Genomic DNA, 23,022 nt, shown 5'->3' on the forward strand with positions numbered 1-23,022 from the left:
CCCCGAATCACTCTATCACCTGGGCCTCTCAGACTCTCCTCTTTGTTGGAGATGCATGAAGTCAAAGGGTTCATTATCACACATATTCTGGTCATGCCCAGCTATCACAAAATTCTGGAAAGACGTTTCCGACCGACTCCGCCAATTGGGACTGATAACTCACAACCTAACACCCCAAGAAACTCTACTGTCACTTCCCACGAAGTCATACAAACCGAAAAAACATGACCTTCTCCCTCTTCTAATAGCCGCAGCCAAACACTTGATCTCGTTGCACTGGAGACAAAAGAACCCCCCTCATATTGATGAATGGACCAAAAAAGTTCAGGAAATCTGTAGGATGGAGGAATTGTCCAGCTGGGACTCTTATTCACACGATAAATTCTTTCGGACATGGTTACCATGGCAAATGTTAAATAATCCTTCTCCGCTGCCTTCCACTAGCTATTCTTCTTAGCTATACAAAATGGTTCCCCTGTGAACTCATCGAGTTTATTGACAATGCACTGTGGTGGACCCGGGCACTATTCACTCACCTGGTTACTTTAGTTTTACTTAAATATTCTCTATGGCACTCTGCTACAGATGGTCGAAACTACCTGACTAATTTCTACTGGTTTTAGGTAGTAGTGTATCCGTCCTCCGCAAACTAATAACCTGTACTCAGAAATTTCTACATCGACCACTATCTCCCCTCCGGTATTTCTCTCCCCCCCCCCCCCCCCCCTCTCTTCACCCCCAGTTTTTGTTGTTGCTTGAGTCACATGTTAATTGTTTACTATTTTGTTTTTAGCCTTTTGGGTTGCACAACCCGAACCTCGTGACCTAAAATTGCCACCAATATTTTATGCAAATAACTATAGTTATGGTCACCTCGATATTAATATGCAGTTGTATGGTACGTTTTATTCCATTCAGAAGTATGTAACACGATGTCTCAGATTCATGTGTACCATTTTGTTGTTTATGTAATTTGAAAATTTGAAAATAAAAAATTTAAAAAAAAAAAAAAAAAAATGTCACGTGCCCGAAAATGTTATCAATAAAAATGTCAACTCGTCCCGCAAAAAACAAGACCTCACATGACTCTGTGGACCAAAATATGGAAAAATTATAGCTCTCAAAATGTGGTAACGCAAAAAAAATTTTTTGCAATAAAAAGTGTCTTTCAGTGTGTGACGGCTGCCAATCATAAAAATCCGCTAAAAAAACCCGCTATAAAAGTAAATCAAACCCCCTTTCATCACCCCCTTAGTTAGCGAAAAATTAAAAAAAATGTATTTATTTCCATTTTCCCGTTAGGGTTAGGGCTAGGGTTAGAGCTAGGGTTAGGGCTAAGATTAGGGCAAGGGTTAGGGTTGGGGCTAGGGTTAAGGCTACAGTTAGGGTTGGGGCTAAAGCTAGGGTTGGGGCTAAAGTTAGGGTTTGGATTACATTTAGGGTTGGGATTAGGGTTAGGGGTGTGGTTAGGGTTACCGTTGGGATTAGGGTTAGGGATGTGTTTGCATTAGGGTTTCAGTTAGAATTGGGGGTTTCCACTGTTTAGGCACATTAGGGGTCTCCAAACGCGACATGGCGTCCGATCTCAATTCCAGCCAATTCTGCGTTGAAAAAGTAAAACAGTGCTCCTTCCCTTCCGAGCTCTCCCGTGCGCCCAAACAGGGGTTTACCCCAACATATGGGGTATCAGCGTACTCAGGACACATTGGACAACAACTTTTGGGGTCCAATTTCTCCTGTTACCCTTGGGAAAATACAAAACTGGGGGCTAAAAAATAATTTTTGTGGAAAAAAACAAACAGATTTTTTATTTTCACGGTTCTGCGTTATAAACTGTAGTGAAACACTTGGGGGTTCAAAGTTCTCACAACACATCTAGATAAGTTCCTTGGGGGGTCTAGTTTCCAATATGGGGTCACTTGTGGGGGTTTCTACTGTTTAGGTACATGAGGGGCTCTGCAAATGCAACGTGACGCCTGCAGACCAATCCATCTAAGTCTGCATTCCAAATGACGCTCCTTCCCTTCCGAGCTCTGCCATGCGCTCAAACGGTGGTTCCCCCCCACATATGGGGTATCAGCGTACTCAGGACAAATTCGACAACAACTTTTGAGGTCCAATTTCTTCTTACCCTTGGGAAAATAAAAAATTGGGGGCGAAAAATCATTTTTGTGAAAAAATGATTTTTTATTTTTACGGCTCTGCATTATAAACGTCTGTGAATCACTTAATGGGTCACAGTGCTCACCACACCTCTAGATAAGTTCGTTAGGGGGTGTACTTTCCAAAATGGTGTTACTTGTGGGGGGTTTCAATGTTTAGGCACATCAGTGGCTCTCCAAACGCAACATGGCGTCCCAACTCAATTCCTGTCAATTTTGCATTGAAAAGTCAAACGGCGCTCCTTCCCTTCCGAGCTCTGCCATGCGCCCAAACAGTAGTTTACCCCCAAATATGGGGTATCGGCGTACTCAGGACAAATTTTTCAACAACTTTTAGGGTCCGTTTTCTCCTGTTACCCTTGGTAAAATAAAACAAATTGGAGCTGAAGTAAATTTTATGTGAAAAAAAGTTAAATGTCATTTTTATTTAACCCCTTCATGACCGTGGGATTTTTTGTTTTTCCGTGTTTGTTTTTCACTCCCCTCCTTCCCAGAGCCATAACTTTTTTATTTTTCCGTCAATTTGGCCATTTTTGCGGGACAAGTTGTACTTTTGAATTACATCATTGGTTTTACCATGTCGTGTACTAGAAAACGGGAAAAAAATTTCAAGTGCGGTGAAATTGCAAAAAAAAGTGCAATCCCACACTTGTTTTTTGCTTGGCTTTTTTGCTAGGTTCACTAAATGCTAAAACTGACCTGCCATTATGATTCTCTAGGTCAGTACGAGTTCATAGACACCGAACATGACTAGGTTATTTTTTACCTAAGTGGTGAAAAAAAATTCCAAACTTTGCTTAAAAAAAAAAAAAAAAAAATTGCGCCATTTTCCGATACTCGTAGCGTCTCCATTTTTCATGATCTGGGGTCGGTTGAGGGCTTATTTTTTGCATGCTGAGCTGGCGTTTTTAATGATTCCAATTCGGTGCAGATACGTTCTTTTGATCGCCCGTTATTGCATTTTAATGCAGTGTCGCGGCGACCAAAAAAACATTCTGGCGTTTCGATTTTTTTTCTCGTTACGCCGTTTAGCGATCAGGTTAATGCTTTTTTTTATTGATAGATCGGGCGATTTAGATTTGATTTTTTTTTATTGATTTATTTTGATTGGGGCGAAAGGGGGGTGATTTAAACTTTTATATTTTTTTTATTTTTTTAACTTTTTTTTTTACTTTTTTTTTTTACTTTTGCCATGCTTCAATAGCCTCCATGGGAGGCTAGAAGCTGGCACAACACGATCGGCTCTGCTACATAGCAGTGATCTGCTGTTCGCTGCTATGTAGTAGAATTGCAGGTGTGCTGTGAGCGCCGACCACAGGATGGCGCTCACAGCTACCGGCGATCAGTAACCATAGAGGTCTCAAGGACCTCTATGGTTACTGTCCTGACACATGGCCGACCCCCGATCATGTGATGGGGGTCGGCGATGACGTCATTTCCGGCCGCCCGGCCGGATGCGGTAGTTAAATGCCGCTGTCTGCGTTTGACAGCGGCATTTAACTAGTTAATAGCGGCGGGTGAATCACGATTTCACCCGCCGCTATTGCGGGCACATGTCAGCTGTTCAAAACAGCTGACATGTCCCGGCTTTGATGCGGGCTCACCGCGGAGCCCTGCATCAAAGCAGGGGACCTGACGTCGGACGTACTATCCCGTCCGAAGTCAGGAAGGGGTTAAACATTCCAAAAATTCCTGTGAAACACCTGAAGGGTTAATAAACTTCTTGAATGTGGTTTTGAGCACCTTGAGGGGTGCAGTTTTTAGAATGGTGTCACACTTGGGTATTTTCTATCATATAGACCCCTCAAAATGACTTCAAATGAGATGTGATCCCTAAAAAAAAAATGGTGTTGTAAAAATGAGAAATTGCTGGTCAACTTTTAACCCTTATAACTCCCTAACAAAAAAAAATTTGGGTTCCAAAATTGTGCTGATGTAAAGTAGACATGTGGGAAATGTTACTTATTAAGTATTTTGTGTGACATATCTGTGATTTAATTGCATAAAAATTCAAAGTTTGAAAATTGCGAAATTTTCAAAATTTTCGCCAAATTTCTGTTTTTTCGCAAATAAATGCAGGTAATATCAAAGAAATGTTACCACTGTCATGAAGTACAATATGTCACGAGAAAACAGTGTCAGAATCACCGGGATCCGTTGAAGCGTTCCAGAGTTATAACCTCATAAAGGGACCGTGGTCAGAAATGTAAAAATTGGCCCAGTCATTAACGTGCAAACCACCCTTGGGGGTAAAGAGGTTAACAGAATGTTGTCATCTGGCTAGCGTGCTCACTAAGGCTATTTTCACACTAGCGTTTTTTTTAATCCGTCGCAATCAGTCGTTTTGGGCAAAAAACTGATCCTGCAAATGTGCTTGCAGGATGCGTTTTTTGCCCATAGACTTGTATTAGCGACGGATGGCCACTCGTCGCGTCCGTCGTGCAACGGATGCGTCGTGTTTTGGCGGACCGTGGGCACGAAAAAACATTCAAGTGAACGTTTTTTTTGTCCGTCATGTCCGCTATTTTCTACCGCGCATGCGCTGTCGAAACTCCGCCCCTTCCTCCCCGGACTTCAGAATGGGCAGCAGATGCGTTGAAAAACTGCATCCGCTGCCCACGTTGTGCACAAATTTCACAACATGCGTCGACCCGACGCATAGCGACGGACCGGTACCGACGCAAGTGTGAAAGTAGCCTTATTTTGTGTAGTCCATGCTCACAACAAGTGTGTAGAAGGTAATTCTATTATAAATAGTAGTGCCCTCCTGTTTTGCTCACTATAAAAGTTTTTTTCTGGTAGTTTTTCACGACACCCTTATAATCACCGCTGTATGTTCTAGAGAGGAGTCAGGCTGGAGACGTGGAGGAGAAAGTGGCTTAACAGCTAGGATAAGCTCACCTGGTGATGAAGACCAGAAGGATGACCGAAGACGTCCTGTAAGGACAGAACGGGATGAACGTACGTCAGTCTCATTGTTCCCTAGACCTAATTATTGATCACTGAACATATGAAGGCGGGTGATGAAGGAGTAGCTGTCACCTTGCAACGCTCATCTGTGAGTGTTCTTCGAAGTGCAGATTGCATTTGGGCCAGACAGGGTTGTCCTTCTGAACACTTAGGTTTCTCATAGCTGGAGACATGCAAGTACCTTCGTGTGGTTCCAGGTTTAATCTTCTTCTTTTCTCTATTACAGCGAGTCAGTGGCGAATAGGAGAAGATAAAGAGGAACGTGGGACTCCCCGACGAGCTCCAGCTGCCGACAAGGAGAAAAGTTCATGGCGCACAGAAAAGAAAGAGGATAAAGAAACTCCTCGTCGTACCAAGAATGAGACCGATGAGGAAGGGTGGACGACCGTGCGCCGCTAGGTACAGCCTTTGTTTTCCTCCACTATCTTTCCAGATATTACTTTAAAATCATAAATTGTCATGTCCAAGTACAGTGACATAAATGGCCGTAGTTGTCTGTGCAGATGACGTCTCCTGTCCTCCTATGGATAGCAAGTGTAGCACAATCTTGTGAGCACCCTGTTTTCTAACAAAGTGACAACTGCTTCTCAAACTATGACTCCTTTGGCCTTTATCATTTCGGATCCAGATTGTGTCTCGCCTCTGTCAAGACCTCTTTACAAAGTCGTCCGTCATGAATTTCTGTATGCTCGCCATTATTCTTGCTGACTTCACCTTATCTTGGTCTTGTAGGATTCACTTGCCTTCTAGATAAATAGTAACGCTCTCCTCCGCCTTTCTAAGCGAGCACTCTAGTAACTTCCTGTCTCTTTGTGTTTCAGGGCTAATGGTCACAATTTAATAAAACATTTTGGGTCCTTGTTGCATTGCGACTCTTCAGTGATTACACGAAGCAAAGACCAAACCATGATGAAGTGATGCCTGTTCAGCAGGGTGGGCTTCCATCGATTGAGATGACCATTTTATCGGAGTGACCCCAGGAGGGTTGTGTGATCTGCTTCTCCATGTGTATGCAGGATGGTGAAGTCCTGACATGATCTTTGTGAGGGAATTCTGATTTTAGTCTTTTCTTTTCCCATGAGTCTTTTGTTGTCTTATATCACAATGATGTGCAATTTAATGTCGTGGTGAACACAGGATTTAGTTCTGCTTATCGAAAAAGAAATAAAACTTGGCAACAATTTGTGTGTTGTGTTTGATGATGAAAAATAAGTAAGGATCCCCACCTTTTAGAACCAGTGCCGAGGTCTGAGGCGGCCATTGTGGATGTCTGTCTTCACCTGGCATTGAGCTGCTCCCACCATCAGGTAAGTGGAGAGATTTCCCAATGGCGATGTAAGGGAAATAAAGAAAGTCCCAGCACAAGTCCTTGTGACTTCGGAGCCAGGACCTCTTATTAGGTCACATCAGTGCCGGTGAGGCCATATTGCACGTCTCTGAAAGATGTAATTCTTGATGGACTGCCCAACTAGTTCAGGACTGAGTTATTTCCGTCCATGACCGGACACATTTTCAGGTATTGGCCTACGTATGCTTTTAATTTTGTTGTTCATATATTCAAATCTTTTTTTTTTTTTCTGTCACCCATGACAGCACCAGTGAGAGAGGGGATTCTCCCTTCAAGGACAGGAAATCTTCAAGATAAAAAGGGTGGTGCAGACCTTCACATCAAGTTGTTTCCTGTTCTTGATGGGTGATCCTTCTTGGACAGTGGCAGGAAGAAAAAGAAGAATGAAGACTGAGTTCCCACACCTGGGCCGTCTGATTTCCAGCAGGTCACTGTCTTCTGTGGTGCTGGGGGTCTGGAAGTGTCACAGGGGTCCCTATTGGGGTTTTGCCCATCGGACGTGGGTCTGTGGCCCCATAACCGCATGGCAGCCGGCAGCTGCACCTCCCAGATGCGCAGTGAAAGTGCAAACCGGAAGTTACGCTCTGATGACGCTTGCTGGGACCTTTCACCCAGAATCATACTTTCAGGGGCGGGTACCGGAAGCTGCAGGAGCGTGCTGGGCTGCTAATCCCCTTAATACAATCCTTTTTAAGGGAGTATTGCCGGGCAGGCAGGGGCTCCTGTGATTTTCTGTTATGGAGTCACAGCAGCATTCAGTGCCGGAGCATCAGCCACGGTGTCTCCAGCCGCTCGAGTATGCAGTACCAGGGACTCCAGGTCAAGTCGGCACAGCTCCAGCAGAAGAGTCCGCTGTCTCCAAAGATAGAGAGATTTCGCATGATATTCTGCCTCCTGTTCTGGTACCCCGTTATTATCCTCTGAGGGGTGAGTGATCTATGTGAAAGTTCAACCTGTTAATAAGGTTTTCTTTCTCTCTACCTTGTATGTCTAGGAGATTCTCCAAAAATCTAATCACAGAGCCTATGCTCTGTGTGGCAAGGGGTTAGTTAAGGGCATGGCCTGAAAGATTATGCCAGTCTTTCATAAACGAGATAGTTTCAGTGGAATCCCCAAATTTCTCCTCTAGTGTAAGATCCCTCATTAGAACAGAGGTTGAGAAGTCCTTGATCTGCCTCCCACTCAGGAAAAACATCACATACACACAAAACCTCCCACTTTATCAGCTACTGAGCCAGACGAAGGGGTTCTACAGGACTCTTCCTCAATTCCTTCCTCATCAGAAAGTGACTCCAGGACTGGTCATTGATTGATTTCCACTAGAAGAAGTGGACAATCTGGTAAAAGCAGTGATGTCTACAATGGGACTAGTTGACCAAAAAAATGGTGCAAAACATAATGTTTGGGACTCTAGATCAGAAAACAAACACACAACCTTCCCTATTAATGTGTGCAGGGTCTCATTAACAAACAATGGGGAAAGCCAACAAAAAGGGGACCCTTCAAAATGAAGTACCCCTTTGATGAGGAGGCAACAACATCCTGGAATAAAGCCCTGTCATAGAAAATATTAAAAATCCTTGAGGTCCCTCATATCACCACTCCCTTATTTCTTCTGCCAGTTGTCTTCAGACAATGATGGATGCCTTTATGTAAGATGGCAGTGACAGATGTTAAGCAAATTAATTAAGATGCGAGAATTCCTCTTTATGTCCAGATGACCGAAGAGGATGTGTATTGTCCACAGAGAGAGACAGGAAAGGTCTTATTAGGGCCTGAAGTGGATCAAAGAAGATATGACACCCTTTACAACTAGCCATGGTCACGGCAGTACAATGAGAGCAGACAATATGGCTCAGAGAGAAAATATGGAATATTGGATTTTCTATACATCCAGTATTAATGAGACGTATATTGGTGGCACTGGGATAACTAGGCCAAAATAGTGTAGTTACTCACCGATAACGGTATTTCTCAGAGCCCATGACAGCACTACCAGAGAGAGGGAATCCGCCCTTCAGGGACAGGAAACCTACAGGATAAAAGGGCGGTACCTCTCTCCTGCCTCAGTTTGGTTTACAGAGCATCAGAGGTCCTCCAGGTTAGTGACAACAAGAAATACACATATTTTTAGCAAAATACTTATGAAGATTACACCGTGTCTAAATCAAACACACATTTCTTTTAATAAGGTGCACACCGCACACGTGATAAGGGGGGGAATAAGCAGGTGCTGTCATGGGCTCTGAGAAATACCGTTATCGGTAAGTAACTACGACTTTCTCAGTCGCCCATGACAGCACTACCAGAGAGAATTGCAGAGATTATTGCTTTAGGGAGGGACCATAGCCTGCAAGACCCTTCTTCCGAAGGTTAAGTCCGACGAAGAGGCTAAGTCTAAGCGATAGAAGGCTAAAGAAGGTTGAAGGTGTTGACCAGGTGGCTGCTTTACAAATTTTATCTATTGGTACCTCCGACCTTTCGGCCCAGGAGGTCGCCATAGCCCTTGTAGAGTGTGCCTTGAGTCCTTCAGGCACTGCGTTTCCCGTGAACGAGTATGCCAGGGCTATCGCATCAGTAACCCAGCGAGTTATAGTGGTTTTGGAGGCTTTGAGTCCTTTCCTAGGTCCCTGAAAACAGACAAAAAGAGAGCCTTCCTTCCTACACTGTCAGGAGGATTCTAGGTAGTGTATTAGACACCTTCTCACATCCAAGGTGTGGAATTTTTCCTCTTCTTGATTTTTCGGGTTTGGACAGAAGGAAGGAAGGATTATTTCCTGGGATCTATGGAAATTGGAAGCAACTTTGGGTAGATAAGCAGGGTCTGTTCTCAAAACTACCCTATCCTCCATGATTTGTGTGAAGGGAGGGTTCGCAGATAGAGCCTGGAGGTCACTAATCCTACGGGCAGATGTTAAGGCTGTAAGAAGGGCCGTTTTGAGAGATAAGATTTTAAGTGGTATCGAATCTATGGGTTCAAACGGGGGTCCTGTCAGAGCTGAAAGTACTAAATGTAAGTCCCAAGATGGAGGACTTTTGATTTTTATCGGCCTAGAACGTACAGCGGCTTTAATTAATCTTGTTACCCATGGGTTAGTGGCAATACTATCATTGTATAATGCCCCTAAGGCCGCTACTTGCACCTTTAAGGTGCTCACCGATAGGCCCATATCCAAGTCTTTCTGTAGGAACTCTAATATTTTGACTACTGGAACCCCATCTTGTAGTTTTACCCCGGAGGTGGACAGAAACTTTTTCCAGCTTTTACCATAGATTTTAGTTGTTACTGTCTTCCTACTTTTTAATAGTGTGGACACTAAATTATCTGAGAAGCCCCTTGCCCTTAGCAGTGACCTCTCAAGTTCCACGCTGTCAAGTGTAGATTTGCCGACTGAGGGTGGAACACCGGTCCCTGTGATAAGAGGTCCGGAAGATCCGGAAGGACCCAGGGATCGGTGACCGATAGAATTCTCAGCCAGGAAAACCAGGCCCTTTTGGGCCAGAAGGGGGCTATTAGGATGATTCTCGCCCTGTCCTGTCTTATCTTCCGTAGAACTGCCGGAATAAGTATATGAGGGGGAAAGGCATATGCCAGACCGTGAGTCCAGGGAATCGAGAATGCATCCAGTGCACGGGGGTTTCCCCTGTGGTTTAGAGAGCAAAATTCCTTTACTTTTCTGTTCTCTATACTGGCAAATAGGTCTATTACTGGGACCCCCCAGACTTTGGTGATCTGATCGAAGACTCTTTGGTTCAGAGCCCATTCCCCCTGTTTTAGCTGGGTACGGCTTAGGAAGTCTGCTTTTTTGTTCACTACTCCCCTTATATGTAACGCCGAGAGGGATAGGAAGTGATGTTCGGCTAAGGCGAAGATTTGGGAAGTAGTTTTCATCAGGGCTTGGGATCTGGTCCCGCCCTGGTGGTTCAGGTAGGCTACTACTACCTGATTGTCCGAAAAAACCCGGACATGATGACCCCGTAGTTTGGGAAGAAAAATTGACAGGGCATGGCTCACTGCGCAAAGTTCCTTTTGATTTGAGGATACCTGGTATTCTTGATCTGTCCATACCCCCTGAGTAACAGTTTCCCAGGTGAGCTCCCCACCCCATGGGACTGGCGTCCGTGGTAACTACTCGATGTGCATCTATCACCCACGGAACTCCCTTTGATAGATTGTTGGGATCTAGCCACCAGACTAGGGAACGAATAGTGTCTAAACTTAGAGTCATGCGACCTTCTAGGTGTCCCCTCAGTGTAACCTGATTTTTCAGGACATCCCACTGGAGGTCTCTCGTGTGGATTTGAGCCCACTGTACTGCCGGGAGACAAGCAGAAAGGGACCCCAGCAGTGACATCGCTCCTCTCAAGGTCATATGAGGGTTTGAGCGAGCTCCGGACACAATACTTAATATTTTTTGTTTCTTCTGGTCTGGGAGGCGACATTCCTGTAAAACCGAGTCCAGAGTTAGGCCCAGAAACTCTTGCACCATGGTCGGTTCCAGTTTTGACTTTTGGAGATTTAGGAGCCAACCTAATTCCGTTAGAGTTTTTATTACTCTGCTGCATTGTTGTTGGCAGTGTTGGGCTGAGTTGCTGACAATTAGGAAGTCGTCTAGATATGGCATTATAATAACGTCTTTTTCCCCTTATGTGGGCCATCATTTCTGCTACCACCTTGGTAAAAACACGGGGCGCTACTGAAATGCCAAACGGGAGGGCCTTGTACTGGTATTCTTTCACTACTCCCTCCATGACTACTGCTAGTCTGAGGTATTTCTGTGAGTTTTTGTGGATGGGGACGTGATGGTACGCGTCGCTGAGATCCAACACTACCATGAAACAATTTGGAAACAGGTTTTTTATTGTTGATTTTATCGATTCCATTTTGAAGGTTTGATTCTTTACATAACCGTTTAATTTCCGTAGATTTATTATTGTGTGGAAGGAACCGTCCGGCTTTGGAATCAGAAAAAGTGGGGAAAAGAATCCTTTCCCCCTTTCCATTAAGGGAACTTCTCGGATCACATCTTTGGCTATGAGTTTTGAGATCTCTAGTTCCAAGGCCTGTTGTTGCCGCCATGAGGGTTTTAATGGAGTGGCCACATAGTGTTGGGGAGGTAGGGTGGTAAAGTTTATCTGAAGTCCCATCTTTATCAGGTTTAAAATCCAAGTACTGGAAGAGATTTTTTCCCAGGCCGGAAGGTATTGAGACAGTCTCCCTCCCACCCTGGGGGAGGTGTCACTTAGGGTTTTTTTTATTTCTTGGGGAATTGCCAAAGAGGAAGCCCCTATCCCTATTTCTCCCATCCTCCCACCTGTTCTGTTCTCTAGGGGGGCGTCTGCGGAAAAACTTCCTGTTCCGAAAGGGCCGCCTAACGTATGGCGTAGCCAGGTTAGGGAATCCCTTCTTTTTATCCCCTGCTTTTTGTAGAATGTCATCTAGGGTTTCTCCAAATAGAAATTTTCCCTCACATGGGATTGAACAGAGTTTTTGTTTTGTCTGAAGGTCGCCTGGCCAGTTTTTCAGCCATAGCGTTCTACGAGCTGCATTAGACAGGGCTGCCGATTTTGAAGTGAACTTGATAGAATCCGCCGAAGAGTCGGCCAAGAAAGCTGCCGCCCCCCTAATCATGGGAATTGATTCCATTACTTTTTGCCTGGATACTCCATCTCTTAATTGTTTCTCTAAATTGTCTATCCAAATCATTAAAGATCTGGAAGTACATGCAGCTGCTATTGCGGGCCTTAAACATCCCCCTGCTGACTCCCAGGCCCCTTTTAGGAAGGTGTCGGCTCTTTTATCGAGGGGATCTTTCAGTGTTCCCATGTCCTCAAAGGGCAGTGCAAACTTCTTTGACGCTTTAGCTACTGCCACGTCAAGTTTAGGGGCTTTGTCCCATGCTGTAGAATCATCTTCCGCAAAAGGATATTTCCTTTTAAGAGAGGGTACAGATGAATTTTTTCTTTCTGGTTTCTCCCACTCCTTTTTAATTAAGGCCTGCGCGTTTTCGTTAAGTGGAAAAACTCTAAGTTTTTTCTGGCCCAGACCTCCAAACAATGTCCTGTACCGTTTTGTCAGGACGTGGGTCTAGGACACCCATTGTAGATCTTACGGTCTTTACAAGGGCATCTACTTCGTCTAAGGGGAAGCAGTGACGGCCTCCACTTTCAGAGTCTGAGGAGGAAGAGGAACCTTTCCTGTCTGATATATCCTCATCAGAACTAGAAGGATCGGAGTGAGAAAGGGGGACAGGTGTTCTCTCCTTAACCCCCTCCCCTTTAAGGGATTTGAACACTGTTTCTACCTCTGATCTTATTACTGAACGTAATTCAGAGGCACAACTAGGGGTTTCTTCACAAAGGACTTGTCCTATACAGGAACCGCATAATTTCTTATCCCAGTTCTGTAACAGAGGTTCTCCACATAAGGGACAGTCTCTATGTTTAGTTTTCTCCGTTTTTTTTCTTGCCTAAAAAATAAACGGAAAAGGGGACCCTAATTATTTGGTGAACTTTCACGAAGATCACTCACCCATCTTGCGCAGCTACAGGTACCAGTTCTGGAGGAGGTACGGGATCTTGTATGAGACCCGAAGTAGAAGGTGTCGGCTGGCTGGACATAATGGAGGCTTTACTCTGCGGCGTGGAATGACTCCTGGAGCGGGTACTTCGGGCGCCTGCAGAGGTCCTTCTCTTTGTCTCGCCTGACTTGCGCTGGTGGTGTCGCTGCTGTTGCTGCGGCGGTGGCTGTAAGGGCTGCGCCGGCTGGAGCTGCTGATCGCTGTCCACCATATTGGGACTGCATGCAGCAAAGGGCGCTCTCACAGCTGTCTTTTAAATAGTGCGCCGATCACCCCTCCTCCAGGGCTGCGTTGCAGGGAAGCGCTGGTCCCCAGTGCGCACGCGCGCTCCCCAGGACCCGGAAGTAGACAGCGTCTATATCCGGTGCGGCGGCCATCTTGGTGCTCTCACACACCGAGCCGCCGCTCCGGACCAGGCCTCTGCTGCAAAGGCACGCCGGGTCCCTGAAGCCCCTACCCCAATCCGGGGAGGCAGCCGAGCTCGCCTCCGCACGCTCTGCAGCCCCATCGGACCCAGAAGCGGCGTCGTCGGACACCGTACCAGCGGTGACAGGGGCCTCCCCGCCGTCATACCTCCACTGGTCGGCTCCGGATCACAGGTACCGATCCTGAGGGTTCCCCTGTCAGGGACAGGAAACAAAACTGAGGCAGGAGAGAGGTACCGCCCTTTTTATCCTGTAGGTTTCCTGTCCCTGAAGGGCGGATTCCCTCTCTCTCTGGTAGTGCTGTCATGGGCGACTGAGAAATACACATTTTCTCATAATTATCACCCCCACTAAAAAGCCCCAAATCCATAGGGGCCAAATAACCACCAGCAGATAAGCCATGTTTGGTCTCTAAGCATAGCTGAAATCCCGATAACAAAGGATGACATCAGTCTCGACCTTCAGCGATCGCTCTATGAAGAGTTATTGTATAAATTGGGATTTCCTAAAATCATGAAGGGCTGAGAGCAGCCCACAATCGGGCCCTTGTGAGGTCATCACGGGGGTGTGGGTGGGACTCGGGATCTGATAAAAGATCAATCCCAATTATCAGCGTTCGTGCAGAGCTACAAATCGTGTATGTATGTATGCAGGGGCCCTGTTTATTGATAGCCAAATCGAAGCGCACTCCGGCTAAACTGAATGGTCTCTGCGATTGGTGTAGTAAGTTCTCCTGTTAATCCATTTTATGTAACTTTATGCTGTATTGCTTTGCCCCCCTTGTAAAATCTTTTGTATATTTTTCATAAACACTGCCTCCGTTTGGATTAAATATAACATTTATTAGTTCTGTTCTGTAAACTATATGCCTTGAAGCCATAAGCTACCGTAACGGTGTCCATTCGACCGAAACAGAGTGGTGGTGGTGTCGAGTAGTCTCGGGTTATCAGGGAGTTAGCTGTGACCATACTGGGGTGTGTACACATATTCCATGTGTTGGAATCCGAAGGTGTATATGCCATACGCTCATTGTTAATTTTCTGACAGCCAGCCTAGTGGTGCGAACAGGCTGCGGCCTCCTCCGTTGATCGTCGGCCAATCCTGTAATTGTCCGGACGATAGGAGGCAGCAAAGAGCTGGGCGCTCCAAAGATCACAGCGGGAGGTATTCATGACCTTCCCGGCCCATGATATCAGGGATTTGTGGGGTCAGTGCAGGCTGGAGGCTTTCTTGAAGAGGTGGATTTTCAGGTTCCGTCTGAAGGATCCGAATGTGGTTGATAGTCGGACGTGTTGGGGCAAAGAATTCCAGAGGATGGGGGATATTCGGGAGAAGTCTTGGAGGCGATTGGGTGAGGAGAGAAGGAGGTCTTGGGAGGACCGGAGATTACGTGAGGGAAGATATCGGGAGATCAGAGATATATGGAGGAGACAGGTTATGGATGGCTTTGTAGGTCAGTATTAGTAATTTGAACTAGATACGCTGAGGGAATGGGAGCCAGTGAAGAGATTTGCAGAGGGGGGAAGAGGAGGAGTAGCGAGGAAAGAGATTAATTAGTCGGGCAGCAGAGTTAAGGATGGACTGGAGAGGTGCAAGGGTGTTAGCAGAGAGGCCACAGAAAAGGATGCTGCAGTAGTCAAGGCGGGAGATGAGGGCATGCATAAAGGCCCCGTCTCACATAGCGAGATCGCTAGCGAGATCGCTGCTGAGTCACTAGTTTTGTGACGCAACAGCGACCTCAGTAGCGATCTCGCTATGTGTGACACGTACCAGCGATCAGGCCCCTGCTGCGAGATCACTGGTCGTGTCGGAATGGCCTGGACCTTTTTTTGGTCGTTGAGGTCCCGCTGACATCGCTGAATCGGTGTGTGTGACACCGATCCAGCGATGTCTTCACTGGTAACCAGGGTAAACATCGGGTTACTAAGCGCAGGGCCGCGCTTAGTAACCCGATGTTTACCCTGGTTACCAGCGTAAATGTAAAAAAAACCAAACCGTACATACTCACCATCTGATGTCCGTCAGGTCCCTTGCCGTCCGCCTCCTGCTCTGACTGAGATCCGGCCGTACAGTGAGAGCACAGCACAGCAGTGACGTCACCGCTGCGCTCTGCTCTCACTGTACGGCGGCTCAGTCAGAGCAGGAAGCGGACAGCGAGGGACCTGACGGACACCGAAAGGCAAGTATGTACTGTTTGTTTTTTTTGGTAACCAGGGTAAACATCGGGTTACTAAGCGCGGCCCTGCGCTTAGTAACCCGATGTTTACCCTGGTTACCCGGGTGCTGCAGGGGGACTTCAGCATCGTTGAAGACAGTTTCAACGATGCCGAAGTCGTTCCCCTGATCGTTGGTCGCTGGAGAGAGCGGTCTGTGTGACAGCTCCCCAGCGACCACACAACGACTTACCAACGATCACGGCCAGGTCGTATCGCTGGTCGTGATCGTTGGTAAATCGCTATGTGAGACGGGGCCTTTAGCATTTTAGTAGATTGACGGTTGAGGAAAGGACGGATTCTGGATATATTTTTGAGCTGGAGGCTCAAAACAATAGTTTTATACAAAGCGCCTATAGTACCCTGCAGTGCCCAAGAAGGACATCACCTGCTTCATTTTCTTTTGGGGGTGGGCCAGGATGCAATAACGTCCACTTTCCCAGACTCTGGCTTCACAGTTCCTCCGGTGCCCCAGGTAGTTGACCTCGCACATGCCCAGCTGGCACTGATGGTCAAGCCTGCTTGGTGAATGCGCCCGAGCACCTGCTGCAGATGCTCGAGGTGATCCACCCAAGTGGGACCGAAGATGGCAATGTCATTCAGGTACGCTACCACGCACCTCTCCAGTCATTGAAGCAGGTGGTTGACCATCTGCTGGAAGGTAGCAGGGGTATTCTTCATGCCAAAACGCATGATGGTGGACTTGTACAGTCCAAAGGAGATGATAAAGGCGGACATCTCCTGTGCCTCGGGGCTCAGGGGAATCTGCCAATATTCCCGGCTCATATCCATAATAGATTGAGAGCTCGCAGTAGCTAACCGCTCAAGCAGCTCCTCAATGCGTGTTACTGGGTGCGCATCAGAGGCCATTATGGCATTGAGCCCCCCTGTAGTCCACACAGAACTGGGTAGTCCGATTTTTCATTAGCACCAGGACTACAGGTGCGTCCTACGCGCTCATACCATTTAATCACCCCCAACTTCAGCATCTCATCGATCTCCTGGCGCATGATGTGCTGCATCTCGTCCGAGATTTGATAGGATGTCTGACGGATTGGGGTATGATTCCCGTTGTCCACTTCTTGGACCGCTACCTCAGTCCTTCCAGGCATGTTGGTAAACACGGTCTGGAAGGATTTTAGCGTTGCTCGCAGCTGCGACCGCTAGCTTGCGGATAGCAAGGCACTTATCTCTACATACTCTATGGACCCGCCGGCTTTCGCTTGGGCCAGCATGTCCAGGAGGGGGGTCTTCCTCCCCATCCTCGGGCAGGTTGCAGACCGGTAGGACGCAGGCTCTACATTCTTAATGAGCCTTCATCATATTAACGTAGAAGGCCTTGCACCTACCCCGAGTGTGGTCAAGAATGACCATGTAGGTGACTGGGTTTAGCTGTTGGTGTATGACGTACGGGCCTTCCCAGGCCGCCTGAAGCTTGTCTTTTGGTACGGGGACCAGCACCCACACCTTCTGACCCACCTGGTAGATCGGCTCTCGGGCGTTCTGGTCGTACCAATGCTTCTGGTTAGCCTGGGCCTGCACCGTGTTGTCATGCACCAACTGCTTCAAGGTCTGCATTTTGTCATGGAAGCGCATGACATACTCCGCGATGGACACATCAGAAGGGTTCGGCTCTTCCCAGGATTCCCTTACCAAACCAAGGGGTCCCTGGACTTGCCTGCCGTACAGGAGCTTGAAAGGGGAGAACCCCGTTGATGCCAGTGGAACTCTTGGTAAGTAAATAGCAGGTGTGGGAGGTACCACTCCCAGTCGTGTCCCTGGGTCTCAACCTGCATTTTTAGCATCTGTTTGAGGGTACAGTTGAAGCGCTCACACAAACCATTGGTTTGAGGATGATACGCACTCGATACCAGACACTTCACCTGCATTTTCTTACAGAGAGCCTCAATTATGCCAGACATGAATTGAGTCCCCTGATCGGTAAGCATCTCCCTGGGAAATCCTACTCGTGAAAAGATAGCCAACAGGGCTTCCGCCACCTTATCCTCCTTAATTGGGGACAGAGCCACTGCCTCCGGATACTGGGTAGCATAGTCTACCACAGTAAGGATGAAACGCTTTCCAGAGCTGCTGGGTATGGCCAGTGGTCCCACAATGTCCACAGCAATCCTATGGAAAGGCTCCTCTATCACTGGCAAAGCGATCAGGGGAGCTTTGGGAGCAGGCCCTGACTTCCGCACTCTTTGACGCGTGATACAAGAGCGACAGTAGTTTGTCACATCTGTCCTCATTTTGGACCAATAGAAGTGGTGAATGAAAAAAGCAGAATGAGTCCAGCTGATAAAAAAAGCTTGTCTTTATTCCAACTTCATATAAAATAGCGACATGGCACCCATATGTGCAGCTATGTGTTTCGAACACGAGCTGTGTTCTTTGTCAAAGCTGCAATGCACACAACTAACCCACAATTTATACAATGGTCAATAAACCACATCTCCCAAAAGAAAGAGAAAAAAAATCAAGTGATATAAAACCAACAACAGAAATTGGACAGTGGACACCCCCACGCTGTATATACGGCGCTGTGTATAGTTCGCTGTATATAGGTCGCTGTTTATAAGGCACTGTGTATAGTTCGATGTATATAGGGCTCTGTATATAGGTCGCTGTGTATAAGGTGCTGTATATAGTTCACTGTGTATAGATCGCTGTATATAAGGCACTGTGTATAGTTCGCTGTATATAGGGCTCTGTATATAGGTCGCTGTGTATAAGGCGCTGTATATCGTTCGCTGTATATAGGGCGCTGTGTATAGATCGCTGTATATAAGGCGCTGTGTATAGGTTGCTGTATATAAGGTGCTGTGTATAGGCCGCTGTATATACAGTAGGTCGCTGTGTATAGAGTGCTGTATATTGGGCGCTGTATATAGGTCGCTGTGTATAAGGCGCTGTATATAGTTCGCTGTGTATAAGGCGCTGTATATAGTTCGCTGTGTATAAGGCGCTGTATATAGGTCGCTGTGTATAAGGCGCTGTATATAGTTCGCTGTGTATAAGGCGCTGTATATAGTTCGCTGTGTATAAGGCGCTCTGTATAGATCGCTGTATATAAGGCACTGTATAGGTCGCTGTATATAAGGTGCTGTGTATAGTTCGCTGTATATAGGGCTCTGTATATAGGTCGCTGTGTATAAGGCGCTGTATATAGTTCGCTGTGTATAGGTTGCTGTGTATAGATCGCTGTATATAAAGCACTGTGTATAGGTTGCTGTATATAAGGTGCTGTGTATAGGTCACTGTATATAGGCCGCTGTATATACAGTAGGTTGCTGTGTATAGGGTGCTGTGTATAGGTTGCTGTGTATAGGGCGCTATATATAGGTCGCTGTGTATAAGGCGCTGTATATAGTTCGCTGTGTATAGATCGCTGTGTATAAGGCACTGTGTATAGTTCGCTGTATATAGGGCTCTGTATATAGGTCGCTGTATATAGGGCTCTGTATATAGGTCGCTGTATATAGGGCTCTGTATATAGGTCGCTGTGTATAAGGTGCTGTATATAGTTCACTGTGTATAGATCACTGTATATAAGGCACTGTGTATAGTTCGCTGTATATAGGGCTCTGTATATAGGTCGCTGTATATAGTTCGCTGTATATAAGGCGCTGTGTATAGATCGCTGTATATAAGGCGCTGTGTATAGGTTGCTGTATGTAAGGTGCTGTGTATAGGGCGTTGTGTATAGGCCGCTGTATATACAGTAGGTCGCTGTGTATAGAGTGCTGTATATAGGACGTTGTGTATAGGGTGCTGTATATTGGGTGCTGTATATAGGTCGCTGTATATAGGACGCTGTGTATAGTTCGATTTGTATAGGGCGCTGTGTATAGGCCGCTGTATATACAGTAGGTCGCTATGTATAGAGTGCTGTATATAGGACACTGTATAGGGTGCTGTATATAGGTCGCTGTATGTAGGGCGATGTGTATAGTTCGATGTGTATAGGTCTCTGTATATAGGGTGCTCTATATACAGTAGGTCGCTGTGTATAGAGTGCTGTATATAGGACGCGGTGTATAGGGTGCTGTATATAGGACGCTGTATATTGGGCGCTGTATATAGGTCGCTGTATGTAGGGCACTCCCCCGGAAGAAGGCTATAGCGCCGAAACGCGCGTTGGGGACGGTGGGCATCGCAGGGCTCCAGGCACTTTCAGGTAATCATTATGATTGCATGATCGGATATCCTTTGTTTAATGGTCTCTAGATGTGGTACACAGCCCTTTTGGAGTTTGTTTGCTCTGGTATATACGTTTCTATTTTAGATTCTATACTACTACTAATATTTGGGTACATATTAACTATGGAGCAATTTACTTAATCTCTAATTCTTATACACCTGTTGGTGCTTATTGTGATCCCACTCACTATTGGCTTACCTCTGTCACATGCCTGTATTTCATGTATTTATTTACAATAAAGCTTCGATATCTTTTTATTCATTGATTCTTGGTGGTGCTTGTTCTCTATTTGAGTTTCATACTTATTTGGCACTGAATCCATCCTTTTCTATTCCACTTATTTATTTTGGTCTTTTGTGGATATAGGCCTTGTGTGTATAGGTTGTATATAGGGCACTGTGTACAGTTCGATGTGTATAGGGCGCAGTGTATAGTTCGATGTGTATAGGTCGCTGTATATAGGGCGCTGTGTATAGGTCACTATATAGGGCACTGTATATAGATCGCTGTATATAGGGCGCTGTATATAGTTCGCTGTGTATAGGGCACTGTATATAGATCGCTGTGCATAGGGCACTGTGTATAGTTCGATGTGTATAGGGCGCTGTGTATAGGTCACTGTATATAGGGCACTGTATATAGATCGCTGTATATAGTTCGCTGTATATAGGGCGCAGTGTATAGTTCGATGTGTATAGGTCGCTGTATATAGGGTGCTGTGTATAGGTCGCTGTATATAGGGTGCTGTGTATAGGTCACTGTATATAGGGCACTGTATATAGATCACTGTGTATAGAGCACTGTATATAGGGCGCTGTATATAGATCGCTGTGTATAGAGCACTGTATATAGGGCGCTGTATATAGTTCGCTGTGTATAGGGCACTGTGTATAGGGCGCAGTGTATAGTTCGATGTCTATAGGTCACTGTATATAGATTGCTGTGCATAGAGCACTGTATATAGGGCGCTGTGTATAGGGCACTGTGTATAGGGCGCTGTGTATAGGGCACTGTGTATAGTGCGCTGTATATAGGTCACTGTATATAGATCGCTGTGTATAGGGCACTGTGTGTGTATAGGGCGCAGTGTATAGTTCGATGTGTATAGGGCACTGTATATAGGGCGCTGTGTATAGTGCGCTGTATATAGGTCACTGTGTATAGGGCACTGTGTATAGTTTGCTGTGTATAGGTCGCTGTTACAGGGGAAGGGAGTGTCGACTTCGCTCACCTCGGGGGAGGGGAGAGAAGGACCCAGCAGGGATCGGCTGTCTGGTGCCACCACTTGCCCAAGGTCAGTCAGGGAACTGCTGTGCACATATAATCCCTTTAAAACTTAGCTTTTAATACCTAATAAATATAAAAAATATAAAAACCTGACCCAAAACAAACCTTGGTTTGTTATAATGTGCAATAAACACCACATAAATGATCACCTATTAGAATACTGTACTACCACCTACTGTTCTCGCCTGCCTTGCTGTGGAGGTTGGAACCCTAAGAAGCAATTTTTTGGCGCCCCCACTCAACGCAGGCTATCCCTCTCTCCCCTACAATGTCCCTATATATATAGGAGGGAAAACAATATAGTGGAGAACAGTGGTGAAAAGATAGAATATATCAAATACAAAATGCAGACAGTAAATAAATGAGATAAAACAGGTGCCTCCAAATGCTATATAGATAATCCACCACACAGCTAAACGATAATCCATTAGTGTCATTCAGTCCATCAATAACTATATCTGTCCCATGTCCCGTGTCACGCTAAGTCACTTTAACTTCTATTTTGTGTAATAACACATTCGGATCCTTTTGGGCTGGTCCCTTTGTTATTATATATGTGACATTGGTATGTCCATTATTGGCATGGGACAGATATAGTTATGTGGTGTTTATTGCACATTATAACAAAAAAGTCAGTCTTCAGATATTTTTTGGCCCAGTCTTGACGTTTTATCTTATGTTTCTTGGTCACAGGTGGTCGTTTTTCAGCCTTCCTTCCTTGGCCATGTCCCTGAGTATCGCACACCTTGTGCTTTGTGTTACTCCAGTAACATTGCAGCTCTGAAATATGGCAAAACTGGTGGCAAATGGCATCTTGGCAGCTTCACGCTTCATTTTCCTCAATTCATGGGCAGTTACTTTGCGCCTTTTTTGCCCAACACGCTTCTTGCGACCCTATTGGCTATTTGCCATGAAACGCTTGATTGTTTGGTGATCATGGAGCGCCGTGGGGTACTCGGTACCAGGCCCTTCAGTTCTCAAGGGGGATGTCGCGGTGGCTGACCCGGTCCGTGGCCCTCGGGAGGTCCGTTGAAATAAGGGGGGAAAGGTCTTTAAAGAGATATGGTCGTGACGCCACCTGTGGTATTCGGTCAGGATGACCGACACTGCTTAGGGGTCCGCTGGGGTGATGTTATGGCAGCTAGATGGTATACCTTCCCACAGGTGAAGCATGTCCCCAGGGCTTCCCGGTGTGTAGATGGTGGATGGTGTGAGGCGCAGTGAAGAACGAGGACACAAGGTTGCAGTCTCTTTACTGAAGACTTCAGCATCCACCGTCCAGAGCACCAGATTACAGGGTAGGCAGAGTGCGGCCGGTCTGAAGGCAAATCCAGAGTCCCCTTATCCAGGTGGAAATCAGTAGCCTTCCTCTAGTGCCTGGATGTTGTAGTGCCTTCCTGCTGAGCTTCTCGGTAAGGTCCTCACAACTGTTGTATATGTTCTAGATGTTATGTCTCTCTCTGTCCCCCTGATGGTAAGGATAGGACCAATCTGTATGACCGATGGCCTGAGGCTTTTTACAGGGACTCTAGCACACCCCGGCCCCCACAAGTTGCCACCGTGCCTCCTGGGTATAGGTCGGGCAGGTAATATGGAATTAGCTGTCCTGCCGGTCTCTGGAGCAAGGCATGGAGACGATTGCTCCCTCGGTGTTTCGGCTACCGGATCCTGCGCCTCAGAAGGAGGCAGCCTGTGTAGGGCAGAACTCCTTCTGGTTTCCTCTCCTTTTGCTATGACTTCATTTCTCACCCTCTACAATGCAATTTGCTGTTCTTGTTTCTTTCTTAGGATGCTGCCGCATCGGAAGACAGGCGCAGCTCTGTGGCCTTCTG

At 46.4% G+C, this 23,022-nt stretch overlaps 1 protein-coding gene across 1 annotated transcript in view; it reads left to right on the forward strand.

Annotated features, from left to right (window-relative positions):
• The window catches only part of EIF3A (eukaryotic translation initiation factor 3 subunit A), a 65,685-nt gene extending 59,372 nt beyond the window's left edge, over positions 1 to 6,313 (forward strand). The window contains exons 21-23 of the mRNA XM_077257874.1: positions 5,005 to 5,123; positions 5,359 to 5,531; positions 5,954 to 6,313. Of these exons, the coding sequence (XP_077113989.1) occupies positions 5,005 to 5,123; positions 5,359 to 5,531 (292 nt within the window). The 3' untranslated portion in view covers positions 5,954 to 6,313. The remainder of the gene's footprint in view (positions 1 to 5,004; positions 5,124 to 5,358; positions 5,532 to 5,953) is intronic.
• The last annotated feature ends 16,709 nt before the right edge of the window (positions 6,314 to 23,022 follow it).

The sequence above is a fragment of the Ranitomeya variabilis genome, chromosome 4 (genome assembly GCF_051348905.1).
Source record: "Ranitomeya variabilis isolate aRanVar5 chromosome 4, aRanVar5.hap1, whole genome shotgun sequence".
Lineage (NCBI taxonomy): Eukaryota > Metazoa > Chordata > Amphibia > Anura > Dendrobatidae > Ranitomeya > Ranitomeya variabilis.